The sequence below is a fragment of the Podarcis bocagei genome, assembly GCF_964188305.1.
Source record: "Podarcis bocagei genome assembly, chromosome: 2".
Lineage (NCBI taxonomy): Eukaryota > Metazoa > Chordata > Lepidosauria > Squamata > Lacertidae > Podarcis > Podarcis bocagei.
The window spans coordinates 76,046,160-76,064,228 of NC_138126.1; the positions used below are offsets into that span (position 1 = coordinate 76,046,160).

The window sequence follows — 18,069 nt, forward strand, 5'->3', positions numbered from 1 at the left end:
ATGGCAAGAAGAGAAAGTGTCCCAAAGATTTCAGTCATTGGGCATTTAACTGAAGTTGAGCACTCCCCCTCTCACACACATCTTTTCCAAGCTGTTTTGGTCACATGAATTGTCAGGACATTGTGGTTAAGGGTCTATATAACTGGCAGCATGTGTGCAGTAGAAAAGAGCTCAGGTTCCATTGAATGGAAATGCTTTGGTTTGTGTGACCAAACCCTGAACCAACAAGGAAGTTGGCTTCTTAATGCTGTATATACAGACTGAGAAACAGTCCTTGATTAGTCCCAGGATGCTCCTTAGCCTGTAGGATATCCTCCCCACACAAATAGGAACTACAGTTAGTACTTCCTGAACTAGATGCAACTCTTTCTTTTTTTAAAAAAAGAAAAGGTAAAGAAAAGTGAACACCAGGAAGACAAGGTATACCATAGAGTATGGCAGGCTAGGCCCATAGCTAGCCTAAAAGTTTGGAGGAGGCACTAAAAACGTAGGGGGCAGTTCATCCCCATGTACACATTAATGTGGTTAATGATGACGCTGATAAAGGTGATATTTCTTACTGTAACCTGCAGCAGTGGTAAGCCAGGTTGGAGGAGAGCTATTTATGGGGTTGCCAAAGAACAGCAGCCTCCCACTGCCTTCCCCTCTGTCCACCCCCTTTTTCCTCATCTTTCCAGCCATCCATCCACTGGTTGCCTTCCCTCTCCTCTCTCTTTTCTCTTCCACATCTTCCCTGACCTCCATTCACTTCCTTGTTTCCTCCATTCTCCTCCAACACACCCTTTTCATATTTTCAATATTCTTTCTCCCTCTCCACACTTGTTACCCACACACAAGTATTCTGTCATAAGTTGGGGAAGTAATTCAATGCTAGCCTATTCAAAGGAGGCCCATTGAAGTTAAGAGACATGACTCGTTTACTCTGAGTAGGACTTAGTTGAATAGAACCCAGAATGTATTGGTTTGCTAGTCATCCTATTTTGCTGGAAGCCACCCAGAGTGGCTAGGGCACCCTAGTCCGATGGGCGGCATATAAATAAAATCAGTGTTTTTTTCTTTTAAAAAAATGTTTAGTGGTACTCTCATTTTGGCTCAAGAAAATCACCATTTTATAGTTTATATCAGAAAAAATAAATACAGTAAATGGACAAAAGTACAAAGATTCACAAAATGTTTAGGGGCATGCGTCCCCCCAGAAAAACACTGAATAAAATTATCATCAACAACAACCTAGATGCATTTCAACAGAAACTTCCAGAATTCTCTCTTCTCCCCCCGTTAAACTCCCACCCCAAGGGTTCTTAGGAGGCCCTTTTTCTTACAACCCTCCTTAACAAAGGGGAAAAGTTGAGGAACCACTCAACTGAGAACTCTGCCCCCTGTCCTGTGCCTTACAGTCAAAAAATGAAATGAAAATGAATCTTTTGTCTCCCCCTCCCCACACACTGCTGCAAACTAGCTAGAGGTATGCAGGTATGCCTGATGTATGACGACATTAAGAATATATGGCTCTGATTGGCTTATGTGTGGTGCTTGAGAGTACTATTAAAACAAAGGCTTTCCTGTTGAGTTAATTACTTGCTTATAACAAAAAAATATGGGGGAGGAAAGCCCCACTAGCACCCCCCATCTACAAGCCTGTGGTCAGGGTCACTGATCTGGTGCCCATGCTTACCCATGTGCCTGAAGAGATAGAACCATGCTCTCATGTCACATCCCCATGGTGATGAAGCAATAGTCCAAACTCTTTCCTTAGAAAGTGATCCACCATTGCATCACCAGGGCTCTAATATACATGGACGATTGAAGGTGGCTTCATATTTCCAAATTGTGTAAGGACATAATTCTATATGAAATTAATTACTTTAAATTCTGTTAACTTTTGGCAGCTCCTTTTGCAACACCAACAATGAAATGGAGCACAGATCTGAATAAAATCTGCATATGCATATGCACACACTCCTGTCAGATGTCAAAGAGATAAACAACTACACAACTTTTAGAAGACATCTGAAGGCAGCCCTGTATAGGGAAGTTTTTAATGGTTGATGTTTCTCTGTTGTCTTGTGTCTTGTAAGATGCCCAGAGTGGCTGGGAAAACCCAGCCAGATGGGCAGGGTATTATTATTAATAATTGGCCTTTTGCTGGGCAGCCATTCAGAGGAGCCCTTCAAAGAGAGGACTATCCATTGTAAAAGTAGGACACAGGGCACACCATCCAGAAAAGGGCAACCAAAATGATCAATGGGATGGAGCAACTTCCCTTTGAGGAAAGGTTGAAGCCTTTCAGCTTTTTTGTAAAAATGCTGCAACCTTTTCCTCATGGTGGAGCTGCTCCATGCCCTTGATCATTTTTGGTGAGTTAGAGGTGACAAGATAAAAGTTTATAAAAATGATGCATGGCATGGAGAAAGTGGATAGAGAAATGTTTTTCTCCTCTTTTAATAACACCGTTTTTCTCCTCTTTTAATAACTTATGAACATACAAGGAAGCTGAAAAGCTTGAAGATTCAGAGCAGATAGTAAGTTAAAGTAAGGAACTTGCTTCCACAAGAAGCAATGATGGCAAGCAACTCGGATAGTTTTAAAAGAGAGTTAAACCATCCCATGGAAGATAAGGGTATCAATGGCTAAACTATGTTCTGCCTCCATGGTTAGATGCTTCTGAATACAGTGGTACCTCGGGTTACAGACGCTTGAGGTTACAGACTCCACTAACCCAGAAATAGTACCTCAGGTTAAGAACTTTACCTCAGGATGAGAACAGAAATCGCACGGTGGCAGCGGGAGACCCCATTAGCTAAAGTGGTACCTCAGGTTAAGAACAGTTTCAGGTTAAGAAGGGACCTCCAGAACGAATTAAGTTCTTAACCTGAGGTACCACTGTATCTGTTGCTAGAAACCGTAGGAAGGGAGAACACTCTTATGCTCAGGTCCGGCTTATGAGTATCTCGCAGGCATTTGGTTGGCCTTGTGAGACCAGGATGCTGGACAAGACGGGCCATTGGGCAGATCCAACAGGCTCTTCTTATGTTCTTATGTACTATTGCATGCTTAACTCGTCACTAAAATCAATTGAACTCAAAAGTGCTTATCTCTGTGCCCATATATGTATACATTTCCCTTTAAAATTCAAGCATTCTTCACAACAAATCATATGCACCCGAGCATCAGATAAGCAGCTAGGAGATTCCATTATTCAAGGTAATTTCCCACCCCTCCACCTCCGTTGGGTATGCTTGACTTTTGTGGTGAGATATTAATCATTTCCTTTAGCTTCATGTGTATATATAAGAGCATCAAAGTCTTACCAGGTTCAGAACAAGGAAACTGAAGCACACTGCTGTCACCACAATGCTGCCCCACTGTTTGATCATCCTTTGCCTTGGAGCATACATCCATTGCAAACCAACACGCAATCTGACCACGAGAAAAGAACTTACCGGTGTAGAGGGGCTTATAGAAACACAGGAACGTCTGAAAGATTTGACACGAAGGGTATGCTATAACTGTAAAGCAAAGTTAACTAATGTTTGACTGAACTTTAAAACATTTGATCATGAAAGAATGCATTTCTACCAGCTAACCTCATTTTGTATTTTGCTATTTGCAGACCAAAGTGATACCCAAGGATCCAGCCATGGTAAGAAACTAAACCTGCCATCCTTTGCATGCTTATTTAGGAAAGACCTCCTCAGCTCCACTAAATTCAGTGAACCTTGATTCTGAGTAAACATGCGTATAAAACCAAGCCTTTCTGAATGAATTGGACTTGCAGTGGCGGGCACATGAGAAAGTAAAGGAAATTATAGAAGATTTACATGTGGAAATGTGTCTTTGGAACCCTGCACTTTTCCCTGGCACAGGCTCAATGGAATTTAGGGCCTACCTGATTAAAAGTTAATAGGTACATAGGAAACTCCTCTTGTTATGTTATGTTATGGGGAAGCTGTCATAATGTGATTCAGACCATTGGTCCACCTAGCTCTGTATTCTGAGTCATTGCACTGACTGGCAATGGCTTTCCAGGTTTCAGACAGGGTTAGGGATGCTGGGAGTTGAATATGGGACCTTCTGCATACAAAGCAGATCATAGAATCATAGAATTGTAGACTTGGAAGAGATCCTGAGGATCATCTAGTCCAACATATGCAGCTGTCCCATACGCGGATTGAACCTTGCCATTATCAGCACCAGCTCAAACTAACTGAGCTACCCAGGCTGTGCTACTGAGCCTTTCCATATGTGCATTCAGAGATAGTATCTTCAGAGGTGCAGTATTCAGAGTCCCATGAAGCTGCATCCTTTCTAAAATGCTACAGAGATAGGTTAGGTCCGGTGGTCAGCAAACTTTTTCAGCAGGAGGCCGTCCACTGTCCCTCAGACCTTGTGGGCAGCTGGACTATATATATATATATTTTGGGGGGGAATGAACAAATTCCTATGCCCCACAAATAACCCAGAGATGCATTTTAAATAAAAGGACACATTCTACTCATGCAAAAACACGCTGATTCCCAGACCGTCCATGGGCCGGATTGAGAAGGCGATTGGGCCAGATCCGGCCCCCGGGCCTTAGTTTGCCTACCCATGGGTTAAGATAATAAGACATGAAAAGTTACATAGAATTCTCCTCTTTCAGTCAATAACGGGCCTTTGCCATTTGCTGAGCCTCTTGTAATCCTCTGCCTTGATGTGTTCCTAAGGTTGAGGCAACCCTTGAAGAAGGGGGACAGGCAAAGGGGACTATCAAGGCATATCTAATTTTTAACCTTGTCTAATTGAACATGTACTTTGACTTTCACACAGCCACTACTTAACTACATTTTGTCATTTAATATTTACAGACATCACTACTTGTCCCAGAAAATTTCCGGGTAAGAAATTAAAACATTATTATTATTTATTTAAAATGTTGAATCATTTCAAATATTGGGTATGGGTTGCTAGAAGAAGTACTTTTGGTGTGTAAAGCAATTGACATATTGAAAAGGAGGGAACATGGGTACGACATTAGGATGTCCTGGCTTAAAAGACATCCTTGGAAGTGGGTTATTTTCAAATGGGAACCTATCTTTCAAAATAATGGATTTCCCTTAAAATGGTATAGCATGATCCTGCCAAAGTTAGTTCCCACTTATTGTGAGTGGTCTTAAAAGGGCTTGTGAGGTACAGAACATTCACCTAATGAAATGTCTATCATTTATGGATATCAACATGGCATTCTAAGCCTGGGCCAGGAAAAGATATCTATTCAGAACAAATACTACTCCTTAAAAGAGTAGGCATGACTTTCCTGAAAGTTCTTCTGTGGAAGGCTGTTAGAAATATGTAAATGGGAATTGTGCAAGAATACTGAATTGTGTCTGGTCTTAAATAACTTTGGCATATAGTATGTTATTCTACAGAAGGCTACATAATTTTTCACATACTCTCATTTCAGGAACTTTGTGTAAAGGATAATTTGGATGTATTTATCAACTCATTGGAATTAGTGAGGGCTGAAACTGATGACAACGTGCACATTGACAACTTGCGCAGAAACCTTAAGCACTTAAAAAAAGATTTGCCAAAAAATGAGGTAAGTAAAGCTATTTTAGTTAAGTTTTCAGCAACAGTATATTGGAACATATTTACCCTTACAGAAACCTTACAAAGTTGCTTTAGTTTAGCTCCAGTTTGTCCTTATTTGTACATCCTGATGGATCCATATTGCTGTAGGGCCTATAATAACCAAAAGCCACAAAATCCGGAGCCTTAGCTATGATGGTGAAGCACTGTTGTATCAAAGGCAGCCAAATCATGAGGTGCTATCTTATTTGCAGTGGTTATAAACAGGTGTTTGTGCGGCAGTAGCAAATTCAACATTCTAAGTATGTGTAGTGTATCAGAGCTGACCAGCTCTGATCTATTTAACGCTGCCCTGCCCAGAGTGGAGGGGGCAACTCAGTCAGGTGGGCAGAGTACAAATATATTATTTTAATTTTTATTAACATATAACCTCTCCCAAATCCCACTGTAATTCTCTAAATTCCCATTAAGATTGCCCTGACTGCATTTTAACAGTAATGTTAAAATATTGGTTGCAGTTGTGGACTATAGCTGGGGATCTGGAACCACTCCCGAGAATGGCTACAAATCCATCTAACGCATGTGCTGCTCTGGGGGTGGAGGGAACCTTCATGTGAACATCTGAGCTGTGCAGAGACTTGGAGCAGGAGGTGTGCGGAGTGTTGATGCAGCCCTGGTCACAAGTGGGACAGATCCCATTAAATATCAGCTGCCATCACATACAAACTGGATAGGTTGTCTTCTCATGCCACCATGGGATCTGGCTCCTCAATCCTATGAACCACTCTGTCAGTGAAACTGCTGGTAGAACTGTTCCATATAAGAATAAGGTTCAGCTCTCTACTGTTAGGATTTAGTAATGTGGCTGGAGGACCAGGAAAATTATCACAAAGTGGGAAATTGTGGTATATATGCTTAAAATACAGACCTGATTCAACCCTAGTCATATGCAAGAACTAGCAACTCCAGAATATTACCACTTGCATCAAAAGGATGCTTCCTTCAATAGGCCTGGAAGATCCATGTGGTGTGAACTTAGATGTGCTTTCTGAGCTCCGGTGCCCTGTCTTCAGTCACCACAGGTGCACATACAGAAGTTAAATTCTGCATGCAGACCTCTTGTTGAGAGAATGGGGCACATATCATTTGGTGGAGCAGAGCTTCTTCCTTAGGTTGTTGGTAAGGATCCAATGTTGATACAGCAATCACATTAGGAAAGAGCATTAAGGGAGAAGCAGCTGACTTTGTACGTCAAGTGCATATTCCCAGAGTATTAATTTCAATTCCCATCTTTGGAAATAAACCATGATGGAGCTGCGACAGATAAGTTCCACTGGTTGTATTTTGATGGTCATTAAGATACTTGATGGTCATGAAGATGACTGATTTGGGGAGGGTCTGCAGCTTAGTGGTAGAGCATTTGCTCTGCATGCAGATGGTCCTACGTTAAATCCCTGGCATCCTTAAGATGCCTTTTGAATTTGCAATTTCATTGTCACTGGTCATTTACTACCATGCCTAACAAAGTAATCCTTTGCGTGTACAGAACTAAATTTAGAACTGCAGCCTAAAGGAACTTCTGGTGGTGAAGGTTATCTTCATTAGAAATATTGATATGTTGGGTTAATGCGATCAGTTGACAAAAACAACATATTTTAAATGCTTCAGGAGTGGCCAACATGGTGCTGTCCAGATGTTGTTGGACTACAACTCCCACCATTCCTGACCACTGGCCATGATGGTTGGGACTGATGAGAATTGAATTCAACAGTGTTGGCAGGGCACCAGTTTGACTGTCCCTGGATTAGTCACATGTGTGTGGTCAGTAATAAATAGCCTGATAAGTTAGTGATACAAGAGATGCCAACTTCCACCTAAATCAGGAATCATGGGACCCCATACTCAACATATCTGCCCTGTGGAAGATAATATTTCCTCACACTGCACTCTGGGTGGTTCCAGACAAGGGTTTATTGTGAGATTGGCACCCCTCATATGTGAAGGTTTTCCACAGTTTTCCACCCATCATGGGCATAAAAATGCCAACCCTAATTTGATATGTTAATTGCATGTTTTTTATAGGAAAATTAATAACAATGATTTAACAGAAAAATGCCAACCCAGTATTTTTACCCCATTCAATCCTAGTTTTTCCTTTCCAGAAATAATTTGACATTTATTATTTTTAATAATTGCCCATGACTTGTTTGTGATTTCTCAATGACCCATTGGCAACCTAAAGCCCCTGACTGAAAGCAAGCCGCAAACAATCTAATTTTTCAATGCAATTTTTTGCCCCACAGGAGAAGAATGAGAATTGTACAGCGCCACGCAAAAGTGTTGACAAACTCTTAGAATACCTTGATCGCTTTCTGAAAACCTTGCACAGTCATTTGCGACCCAAAAAAGCAACGCTGTGAACTTGGACCGTGCAAAGGATCGTTTGCTCTGCTGTTCAAGAGGATCTCTTTGACTAATCAAGTGTGTTGAACAAACCAGGACTCTCATCAGTATGTATCATGGAAGAAGAAGAAGAAAAGGAATTCAATTTGCTTGTTAACTTATAACAGTGTGTCAAAGATGAAACTATTTATTTATTTATTTAATATATTATTTAATGTTATCGAATCGTAATACATATTTATTTCTGTTCATGAAATCATTCTAGAAATACTACTACTTATGACCTCATTTTGCATAGGGCCTTCTCGGTAGTGGCGTTCTGCCCTGTGGAATGCCCTCCCAGCAAATGTCAAGGCAATAAACAACTATCTTACTTTTAAAAGACAACAGAAGACAACTGTTTAGGAAAGTTTTTAATGTCTGACGCTGTATTGTTTTTAATATTCGGTTGGAAGCTGCTCAGAGTGGCTGGGGAAACCCAGCCATATGGGCGGGGTATAAATAATAAATTATTATATTATTATGTTATTCAATATTTAATTGATATTTCCACAAATTTCAGCACACAACAAATCTCCCAGACATTTTCCTGCTTTATACTCCCTGCCATCCTCCCTTCACCACCTAAAAATACACCCACCCTCCCCAAATTATAAATGATCAAGCAATACCAATATAATAAACAAAGACAAAAGCAGGGGAAATGGGGATAAAGAAAGAAAGTGTGCTCCAAATTTTGTCTTTGTCTGATGTGTCTCCCAACTGTTGGGTTTGGGACTCATGGATTACGGGCAAATGGCACCAGAAATCCATCCAGTGAAGACTGGTGCCCTTTGGGATTGGTAGGAGAGAAGGCAGGGGACATTGGATTGGATGGAACCAGACCCAATCATATGCAGAACCAGCTAATTCTATCTTTGTTCCCAGCCTCCTTCCTGCTGAGTTCTACAAGGGCATCAGAGTCTAAAGAGGAGGAAGCTGGAGGGTGCTACTCTGGGCTGGTTGTAAGTAGGAAGGTGGCAGCTATTGGGTGGGGGCTTGCTGAGGGCAGGCTGAGCTTTGTGGGGCAGTGCCCCATTTGCCCCAAAAGACTAGCTTCCACCGAACACATCTCAAATCTTGTGAGATTTCCTTTTTGATTTTTATTCCACAGGAACTGGGCTGTCAGCTAAGACATAGATCCTCCGTTTCTTTTAATGACCACAGCTCCTCTGGAAGTTAACACTCAACATAGGCTAGGGACTTCTTTCAAATGGGATTGTGAGAAATATTTTGGGCCCTGGTGAAGCCGTAAGTTATAGACCCTCTTATGTAACATGCTGCTTTTAACTGAGTTATAAGCACTTTTTAAAGATGATTGTCCCTGGTTGTCTAGCCATTTATACTTCAATTCTAGCTGAAAGTTGAGGATTGCAAAACTAAAAAATATCTACACAGGAATGCAGGTAATTTATATATAGTATTATTGTTCTTTGCAAAATTATTTATAATTTTATTTATAAAGTATTGCATAATATTTGCGAACCAGGCCAACAAAAATGTATTTATGAAAGTTTTGTAGGTATATAACATATTTAAATAAATTTATTTTGTGCAATTCTTGGTTTTTATTATTATTGTGAGATGGAATGTTCAGCTATGGTCCCATGGTGAATATACTTGTACACGGGTTTTCTCTATTCTATCTCCTTGAATCATTTTTCCTAACTGTCATTGCTGAGGTTTGTATGTAAGTGATACAAGGGTCAAGAACAATTTCAGCTCATATTATCTGGTAATGATGGCCAAAGAAATTTTAGAGCCTATATGAAATGTTTCTTGAACCAGTGATTGCTGAAACTTTAGTTCACACAAAGCTCTCTGACCTGCAAAGCCTGCCACGTTCATTTTTCTGGATAATATCCCTTTGCACACCCGGAACAGTACCCTCCATTTATAATCATGGAGCAGTTTCGTATCTGTAGCTAGCATACAAAGAAACCAGCAGCCTCCCACCAGTACAACAGACAAAATTAATTCATGTTACAGGGATTGAAGGGCAGAATGATATATTATGGGGACATTTGCCTACCTTAAAAAAAGTCCTTAAAACAGTCAGCTTCATGGAGATGGGGATGGCACCGTGCTACAGTGCAGGACAAAATGGCAAGTTCTTTGGAGTAAACCCACTGAACACTGTATAACTTATTTCATATATGAAGAATATGTGTATGTGGAAAAACTGGCACGTAATACATTCATACATTCTTCTGTGTATACTTTTTCCTAGTCAAGTGATATTGCTGTTGGCGGGTGGGGAAATGGCTCGTCTGACAAAATGAAACCACATATGTGGGCAGTGAAACCACACAGAGATTTCTCCCCATGATAAACCATTTGTGAAGCTCCAGAGTAACTTCACACACACACACACACACACACACACACACACACACACCATTTGCACATGGAATAACATCCTCTTGTGTCATAGGGTCCAAAACGCAACCAGATACTTGGTCAGGAATAGGAGAGATTATCTGATGGAGGGAGCTCTAATATGCAAATGCACCTGCCTGACTTAAAAGTGGTCTCATTCCAATGTGAACACAGCTCTCCACCACAACAAACTCATCCTCAAATTGGGGTCTGCACCCCACCATTGCCCATCCCCCCCTTTCCCCTCCTAAAATGGGGAGGGAGGAGATGGTAGCAGGCAAGAAGGAAACCTGCAAGATCTCTCCTCAGCAAGAGGAAAGCCTATAAGGCCTCTCCTCAACAGCCCCTGTGGCACAGACCTCTACTCAAAGACTCTGTAAATGTGTCAGTTGCTAGAGACACTCAAGTTTTGAAATGGGAGGCACACATTTCCTCATCCCTTTTGTAGGCTATCTAGTCCAACCCTCTGATCAATGGAGGGAATCAAGAGCTAGAACCTCCCAAAATGATGCCTTGTCAGCCTCTACTTGAAGGCTTCTGATGAGGCAGATTACCAGTCCCACAAGTAATTGGCTCCATAGCTGAAATGCTCTTAACAGTAAAGAAGGTTCTCCTAATTTTCAACTGAAATCTACCCTCCTGTAGCTTAAGCCCACTAAGCAGAGGACAAGTCTTTGCTTTCATTGGGAACATTGCAATGACCACTGGTGAGCAACATGAAACCTTCCAGTCATAAAAAAGTGGGGGAATAGGAGGAGGTTGGGCCGTTACTCATTCCCTTAACATACCACATCAGTTAATGATGAACACTGAAAACAAAAAGTGCTTTCTTCCACTGTGGTGGTAATGTGCTTTGAAATGAGATTATTATTTTTTTAAAAAAAAATTAACGATGCTGCTGGAATAAAGGAAATGAGAGTGAAAAGGAAATGAGAAGTTGTGTGTGTGTGTGTGTGTGTGTGTGTGTGTGTGTGTGTGTGTGTGTGTAAACAGAGGTCCTCAACCTTTGTAATGAAAATGCTGAGCTAAGTATATTGTTAGAGGCAACTTGCTTTTTGAGTGCTTTTGAGTGGACTTGTTCAATGGTGAGAAATGTATGTGTTCTCTGTTTCTAGTTGCTTGGCAGCAGAGGTGAGGTCAGTACTTAATTTCTAAAGGAAAGGGTGCCTGGGCTTATGCCATCACTCTGTAAACTCTGCTCATTACTCATAAAATGTGGGTGGGAGATGCCATGTTTGCTCAGAGGTTTTGGGGAAAGCACTCTTAGGTCATTTAATTTTTAACATGTCTACTTTTATGGCATGGATTCATTGACTGATCTGTGACTATTACCTACTGCTGTGCATCAATGTTCCTCAGCTGTAAAATGGAACTATATTCTAAACTGTATGAATGGAATGTTGTCCACATATGCATATTAGGAGCATATCTCTTAATGGGGAGCCAGAACTTTGAAAAGTTGTCATAATTTCCTGTTTCATCATTTCCACTCCATTGGTTGCCTTTCCCCCTCAATAGTGGTAGCAGACTGGCATCTGCCATCTTCTTTTGCCCATGATGTTTTGACGGTTGCGAAGAAATGAGTTTTTACTGCCCTCAACTGTATTGATAATGAATGTATTGCTTGCATGTCTTCTTGCAGTCTGTGATGGGGTTATGGGGATGGCTTGGAGTCCCAGTAAGTGCCTCAAGATTCCAAACATCAAGACTGTTACCGGAAAAATCCGAGGGCTCTCTTGGACAAAACAAAGACACCAACCAGGATAACTTGGAGCAAAACAGCAGCCTGGAGGCTTGGCCTTTATTGAACTGTTGCAACAGGGTATTCCCTTCACTTGCAAGAGAGAGGAAAGACCCAGAACAATGGCCTGCAAGACCTTATAAAAACTTTTGAAATTCCCCTCCTCCAGGTCAAGCCCACCCCCAGAAACATCATGCATACATTACAGAAAGGAGGGGTTGAGGGAGGAGTTGTGGTGGTAACCTGAGTGTCCAGTCACCTGGCTTTCCTCCTTTCCCCCTCCCCATGAGTACTTTCCAGGTGACAAAGAGGAGTTTGCAGTTTCCTGCCCCCAGAGGGAAAATCTGATTATTGTCCTTTGTTTCAGTCTGTTCTGAATCCACTACCATAGGCAAGTTCTTTGTCAGTTTGATTGTCTTCTGTCTGGGATTATCAAGGCTGACATAGCAACTGGGCAGGGCTCCTGTGGATGTGCTGGTATGCTGAAGAGATTATGGCTGACCAGAAACCGAGCCACCCTCCTTTGATAGTAAAATAAAAATGGAACAGTGCAAATCCGATGTATGGTTGATTTTCTATGAATTCATAAGAGAAATGTGGCGTATGTAGTGTGTGAGTGTGAGTGTGAGTGTGTGTGAAGTTTGTGCAAACAGAATGATTGGGGTGGGGTGGGGGGTTCCTGCTACAAGACAAAGGCAACCATCATTGCTGAAGCACAGGACTTCACATCCCTCATCTGAGGGTAACAGATTTAAAAGAACCATACAAACATGCAACCTGAGGCAGGGATCTGTGATTGACCGGGGGGGGGGGGTCCTATATCCAGTGGCAGAGCAAGACAATTGGGCGCCTGGGGCGGGGCGAGCTGGGGCAGGATGCTCTGTGGGGCCTCCAAGGAGTCTGCCTGCCTCCTTCCACTCAGCCGCCCTATAGCTGAGGGGGAGGCGGCAGGCAGACTGTTTGGGGCAGTGTGGAGCCTGCAGGTGCCCAAGCCACCGTGTCACTCCCAGGAAAGACGCGTGGCTCAGGCACGCTGCAGGCCCCGCGGTGAGTGCCGCCTGGCATTTTGTCACCCCCCTCAGTGGTGAAATCTGGGGCGGCCTGCCCCCACCACACTGCATTTTCTATTCTGACCTCTGGGGTTCAGCGCCGAGGGCCTTCTGGCGGTTCCCTCACTGCGAGAAGCCAAGTTACAGGGAACCAGGCAGAGGGCCTTCTCGGTAGTGGTGCCCTCCCTGTGGAATGCCCTCCCATCAGATGTCAATGAGAACAACAACTCCCAGACTTTTAGAAGACATCTGAAGGCAGCCCTGTTTAGGGAAGCTTTTAATGTTTGATGCATTACTGTATTTTAATATTTTGTTGGAAGCAGTCCAGAGTGGCTGGGGAGGCCGGGCCAGATGGGCGGGGTATAAATAAGAAATTATTATTATTATTATTACTCATGAGTAGGAATACTAGTGAGAGTCTAGTATTGAGTTTAAAGGTCTGTGTAGGCCAGGAACAAAAGATGGAGTTTCTCCAATTTTGGCTTGTTTTTGCTTGAAAGGGAATATTTTGGGATTCTGAAATTTTTGGATAGTGCATGTGTGTGTGTGTGTGTGTGTGTGGCTGTAAGCCGTTTGGAAACCTTTGAATGACAAGCGGCTAGTAAGTTCAATTAATTAATTAATTAAATCTTTTTTGGGAAGGACAGTTGCCTGTCTTATATTTTTCCATCTTAGTAAACTAACTTCTTGTTTCATAAACCTGTGTGGCCTCAGCTTATACTAAACACTCTTCTGCCTTAAACCCCACCCTACCTAAGGAAGCTATGGGAGATCCCAGGGAACTTATGGAGGCTGTTTGCTAAGCCTAGCAAATGATTAGTCTCTTATCTAGGAGCAACAAAACCTCAAACAAAGGAACGGTAGGTGCAAGCAGACTAGTACACTCTTCTGTGACCATGTCTCAGTTCCCCAGGTGGTATGAGAGCCAGGTGGCTGGGATGTCATATCCTCAAATCAATCTGCCCCCATTTCCAGAACGTTGTGAGATATGAAAAAGAAAAGGAGTTGCTAAATACTGCTCCATAGGCATTCATGTGTTGAAGGCAGGTAATAGCCATGCTCTTTTGCCATTATGTAAGAAATAAAGTCCAAATGATAATTCTGGCCATCTCTGACATAGCTAATCAGCAGATTTGAAATTCTAAATGCATGAGCTTGGATATTAATGTTTTTCCCATAGAAATAAACATCTCATCTATATGCATTTTATTGTTTTCTCTTTTTTAGTTGCAAAAATGCTGCCACCTTCACCTCCACCACCACTAAGAATCCAGTCACATCTGGCTTTATTTTTTAATGTTGATCCTTGAAATTGCTCATTTCATATGATAACATCCAGGAAAATGGGCAAAGCATATACATCTTCCTCCTAAATATTATTCTGTTCGTATAGGGCCACCATTCTAAATAACACCAAGGAGTTCGGAAACATTTTCATAATTATCCTTCATAAGCAAAAGGGGATAAATGTTTGTGCGTATACTTTCCCCCCTATTATTAGCAAAGTAAATCCTCTCACAATCATTTGTGATGTGTTTCATGGTAGAGCTGAAAGATAGTCATAGTGAGCAGATGAACGGATAATTTTGAGAGATGAAAATAAAAGGCTCCCTTCTTATGCCCTTTTAAACATTTTTCTCTTCCCTCTTCTTCTCTACTGCCTTTTCCTTGCTTTGCTATCATCTATCTATCATCTATCTATCTATCTATCTATCTATCTATCTATCTATTTATCATCTATCTATCTATCATCTATCTATCATCTATCTATCTATATCTATCTATCTATCTATCTATCTATCTATCTATCTATCTATCATCTATCTATCTATCTATCATCTATCTATCTATCTATCTATCTATCATCTATCTATCATCTATCTATCTATCTATCATCTATCTATCTATATCTACCTATCATCATCTATCTATCATCATATATCTATCTATCTATCTATCATCTATCTATCTATCTATCATCTATCATCTATCATCTATCATCTATCATCTATCATCTCTATCTATCATCTATCTATCTATATCTACCTATCATCATCTATCTATCATCATATCTCTATCTATCTATCTATCATCTATCTATCTATCTATCTATCTATCTATCTATCTATCTATCTATCTATCTATCATCTATCTATCTATCTATCTATCTATCTATCTATCATCTATCTATATCTATCTATCTATCTATCTATCTATCTATCTATCTATCTATCTATCTATCTATCTATCATCTATCATCTATCTATCTCTATCTATCTATCTATCTATCTATCTATCTATCTATCTATCTATCTATCTATCTCTATCTATCTATCTATCTATCTATCATCTATCTGTCTATCTATCTATCATCTATCTATCTATCTATCTATCTATCTATCTATCTATCTATCTATCATCTATCTATCTATCTATCTTTACATCTTCTCAAACAACTGCCAAAAGTATTCATAAAATGTAATGTATTCTGAATTTGTTTTGAACAAGGCTTTCTAGTTATACTACAGTGGTACCTCGGGTTACAGACGCTTCAGGTTACAGACTCCACTAACCCAGAAATAGTACCTTGGGTTAAGAACTTTGCTTCAGGATGAGAACAGAAATCGCGCAGCGTCAGCACCGCAGCGGGAGGCCCCATTAGCTAAAGTGGTACCTCAGGTTAAGAACAGTTTCAGGTTAAAAATGGACCTCCGGAACAAATTAAGTTCTTAACCTGAGGTACCACTGTATTTAGTTAGCTGGCTAACCCATATTTCCAATTTCTTCCTTGAGGATACCGATTTAACAGATTTCCAAACCAGGTGGAAATGTTGCTTATATTGAAACACTTGCTCTTATTTTAAGTTATTCTGATCATTTACCATTTGATCCTTGAAAGCTGTATTCAGAACCCTTAAAGCATTTGTTCTGGGTGCCTAGTACAAATGCTGTCTCCAGACACTATACAAGCGCACCTGATCTCTGGAGCATAACCAATTGCAAATACATTGCTTAACTCTTTTGAAATGGAAATAAAGTTAAGTTTCTTCAAGGGCACTGTAAACACATTTATTCATGTATAAAACTGCCACCCACAGGGTCAAACTATTGTTTCATCGAACTATGTGCTGTCTTCATCAAGGTGAGGGATTTGTGGCCCTCCCTTGGTTAGGGATGATGGGAGACTCAGTTCAACATCTGGAGAACCACAGGTTCCTCATCCTGGGTCTACATTGATTGGCATCTGCTCAGGGTCACAGCTGCCAAAGTTGTTTCCAGCCCACACCTTACGTGGAGATTGGGTGTGGATTGGATATTAAGACTTTGTGCATGCAGACCAAGAGCTCTACCACTAACCATGCATGGATACCATTATGCTCTGCCACTGACCTATTCCCCACCCCTCCCACAAAAGGAATGTGGCAGGTAGTGCATTTGTAGTGAGTTTGTTCACATTCAGTGGCCTTTCACTCCTTTCTACTTCTACATGCTGGCAAAAACAGCTTCCAGGAAACAAACCACTTTTAGAGCAGATATTTTTCATTGTGGTTTCTAGGCAGATGCTCTCTGTTTCACGAGAGTTGTTTTTAATTTTATCTTAGTTTGAACTTAGGCTCTTAGAGAAGAAAAACACTTTGGGAGGAAATTGCTCAATTTCAAGATTAGCCAGTTAAGAATGTTGATGGCTACAATCCATTGCACAGTTACCTGGCAGTGATACCCATGGAATTCAAGGGACCTACTGTACTTCAGAATAGGATTGTACAGTGTTTTGCTTTGTTTCACTGCCAATGGTGATAAATACCTTTAAACTCACCCAGTGTTTGCTGTAGCCTATTTTCTATGACCAAAGCCCTTGTGACTACTCCTCATGAGCAGTCTGCTGAAGTATTCGCTCTCAAAGCTGAACCCAGAAATGATGGATGCCATAGTATTGTGTGATCTCTAGCATCATGGATACAAGTGGCATTTTATTGGGTAGCTGTGAGTGTCAGATAGTTGCAACCTTCTGGTGTGCTTTTGGAACCTAAAACACTGCTAATATGGGCCTGGCCTTGAAGTTTGTTTGGTGCAAAATGTGGCAGCCCGAGTACTAACAAACACCCCTGGTGAAAACATATTCAGCCAATCTTTCAGTATCTGTTAATTTAAAGATGCTATTTAAGGTATAGCTGGTGACCTATTAAAATGGTGCATTTTAATGGAAATTGTATACCTGAGAAAACTCTTTTCTACATACAACCACCACTCATTAAGAGCCTACTTCAGAAAGGAATTGACGATGAGATGGTTTGTGGGGTTTGCTCCAACACTTTGGAGCTCCTTACCAAAGGAAGTTCATCTGAACTCAGTGGCTTTTCAAAAGCATCTGGACCTACACTGCAACATATAAATTATGGATTGGCATACAGCTATCATTCTGACATTTATTAACTGTAAATACCAATGTATACCAATCAATTACTTCCAGGTTAATTTGAGGAAGCTAAGTGATCTAAGTTTTTAATATAGCTTTCTCGCCTGATATAAAGCTAACTAAGGTTGTCAAATGTGCTGCTTGCCTTCTGCCACTTTGTCCAGTTCACACAAATACATCTAAAGATAGTGCAGATTATAGCTGTGGGTTTGTTTGTTTGGTGGGTTTGGTTTTTTTACAACTATTTCTTTCTAGAGACATCACCTTACCAACAAAGGTCTGTATAGTTAAAGCCATGGTTTTCCCAGTAGTGATGTATGGAAGTGAGAGCTGGACCATAAAGAAGGCTGATCGCTGAAGAATTGATGCTTTTGAATTATGGTGCTGGAGGAGACTCTTGAGAGTCCCATGGACCGCAAGAAGATCAAACGTATCCATTCTTAAGGAAATCAGCCCTGAATGCTCACTGG

At 41.1% G+C, this 18,069-nt stretch overlaps 1 protein-coding gene across 1 annotated transcript; it reads left to right on the forward strand.

Annotated features, from left to right (window-relative positions):
* Nucleotides 1-3,342: 3,342 nt before the first annotated feature.
* LOC308582488 (uncharacterized protein) lies at nt 3,343-9,402 on the forward strand. The gene is made up of 5 exons (XM_081185703.1): nt 3,343-3,498; nt 3,614-3,643; nt 4,848-4,877; nt 5,444-5,581; nt 7,875-9,402. The coding sequence occupies exons 1-5, from the start codon at nt 3,355-3,357 to the stop codon at nt 7,989-7,991; spliced, it is 459 nt and encodes a 152-aa protein (XP_081041829.1). The 5' UTR covers nt 3,343-3,354; the 3' UTR covers nt 7,992-9,402.
* Nucleotides 9,403-18,069: the final 8,667 nt, after the last annotated feature.

Coding starts and splice junctions, on each gene's coding strand:
- LOC308582488 (XM_081185703.1), top strand. CDS start 3,355: ATGCTGCCCCACTGTTTGATCATCCTTTGCCTTGGAGCATACATCCAT. Junction 4,878..5,443: donor TTGTCCCAGAAAATTTCCGG/GTAAGAAATTAA, acceptor CTCTCATTTCAG/GAACTTTGTGTAAAGGATAA. Junction 5,582..7,874: donor AAGATTTGCCAAAAAATGAG/GTAAGTAAAGCT, acceptor TTTGCCCCACAG/GAGAAGAATGAGAATTGTAC.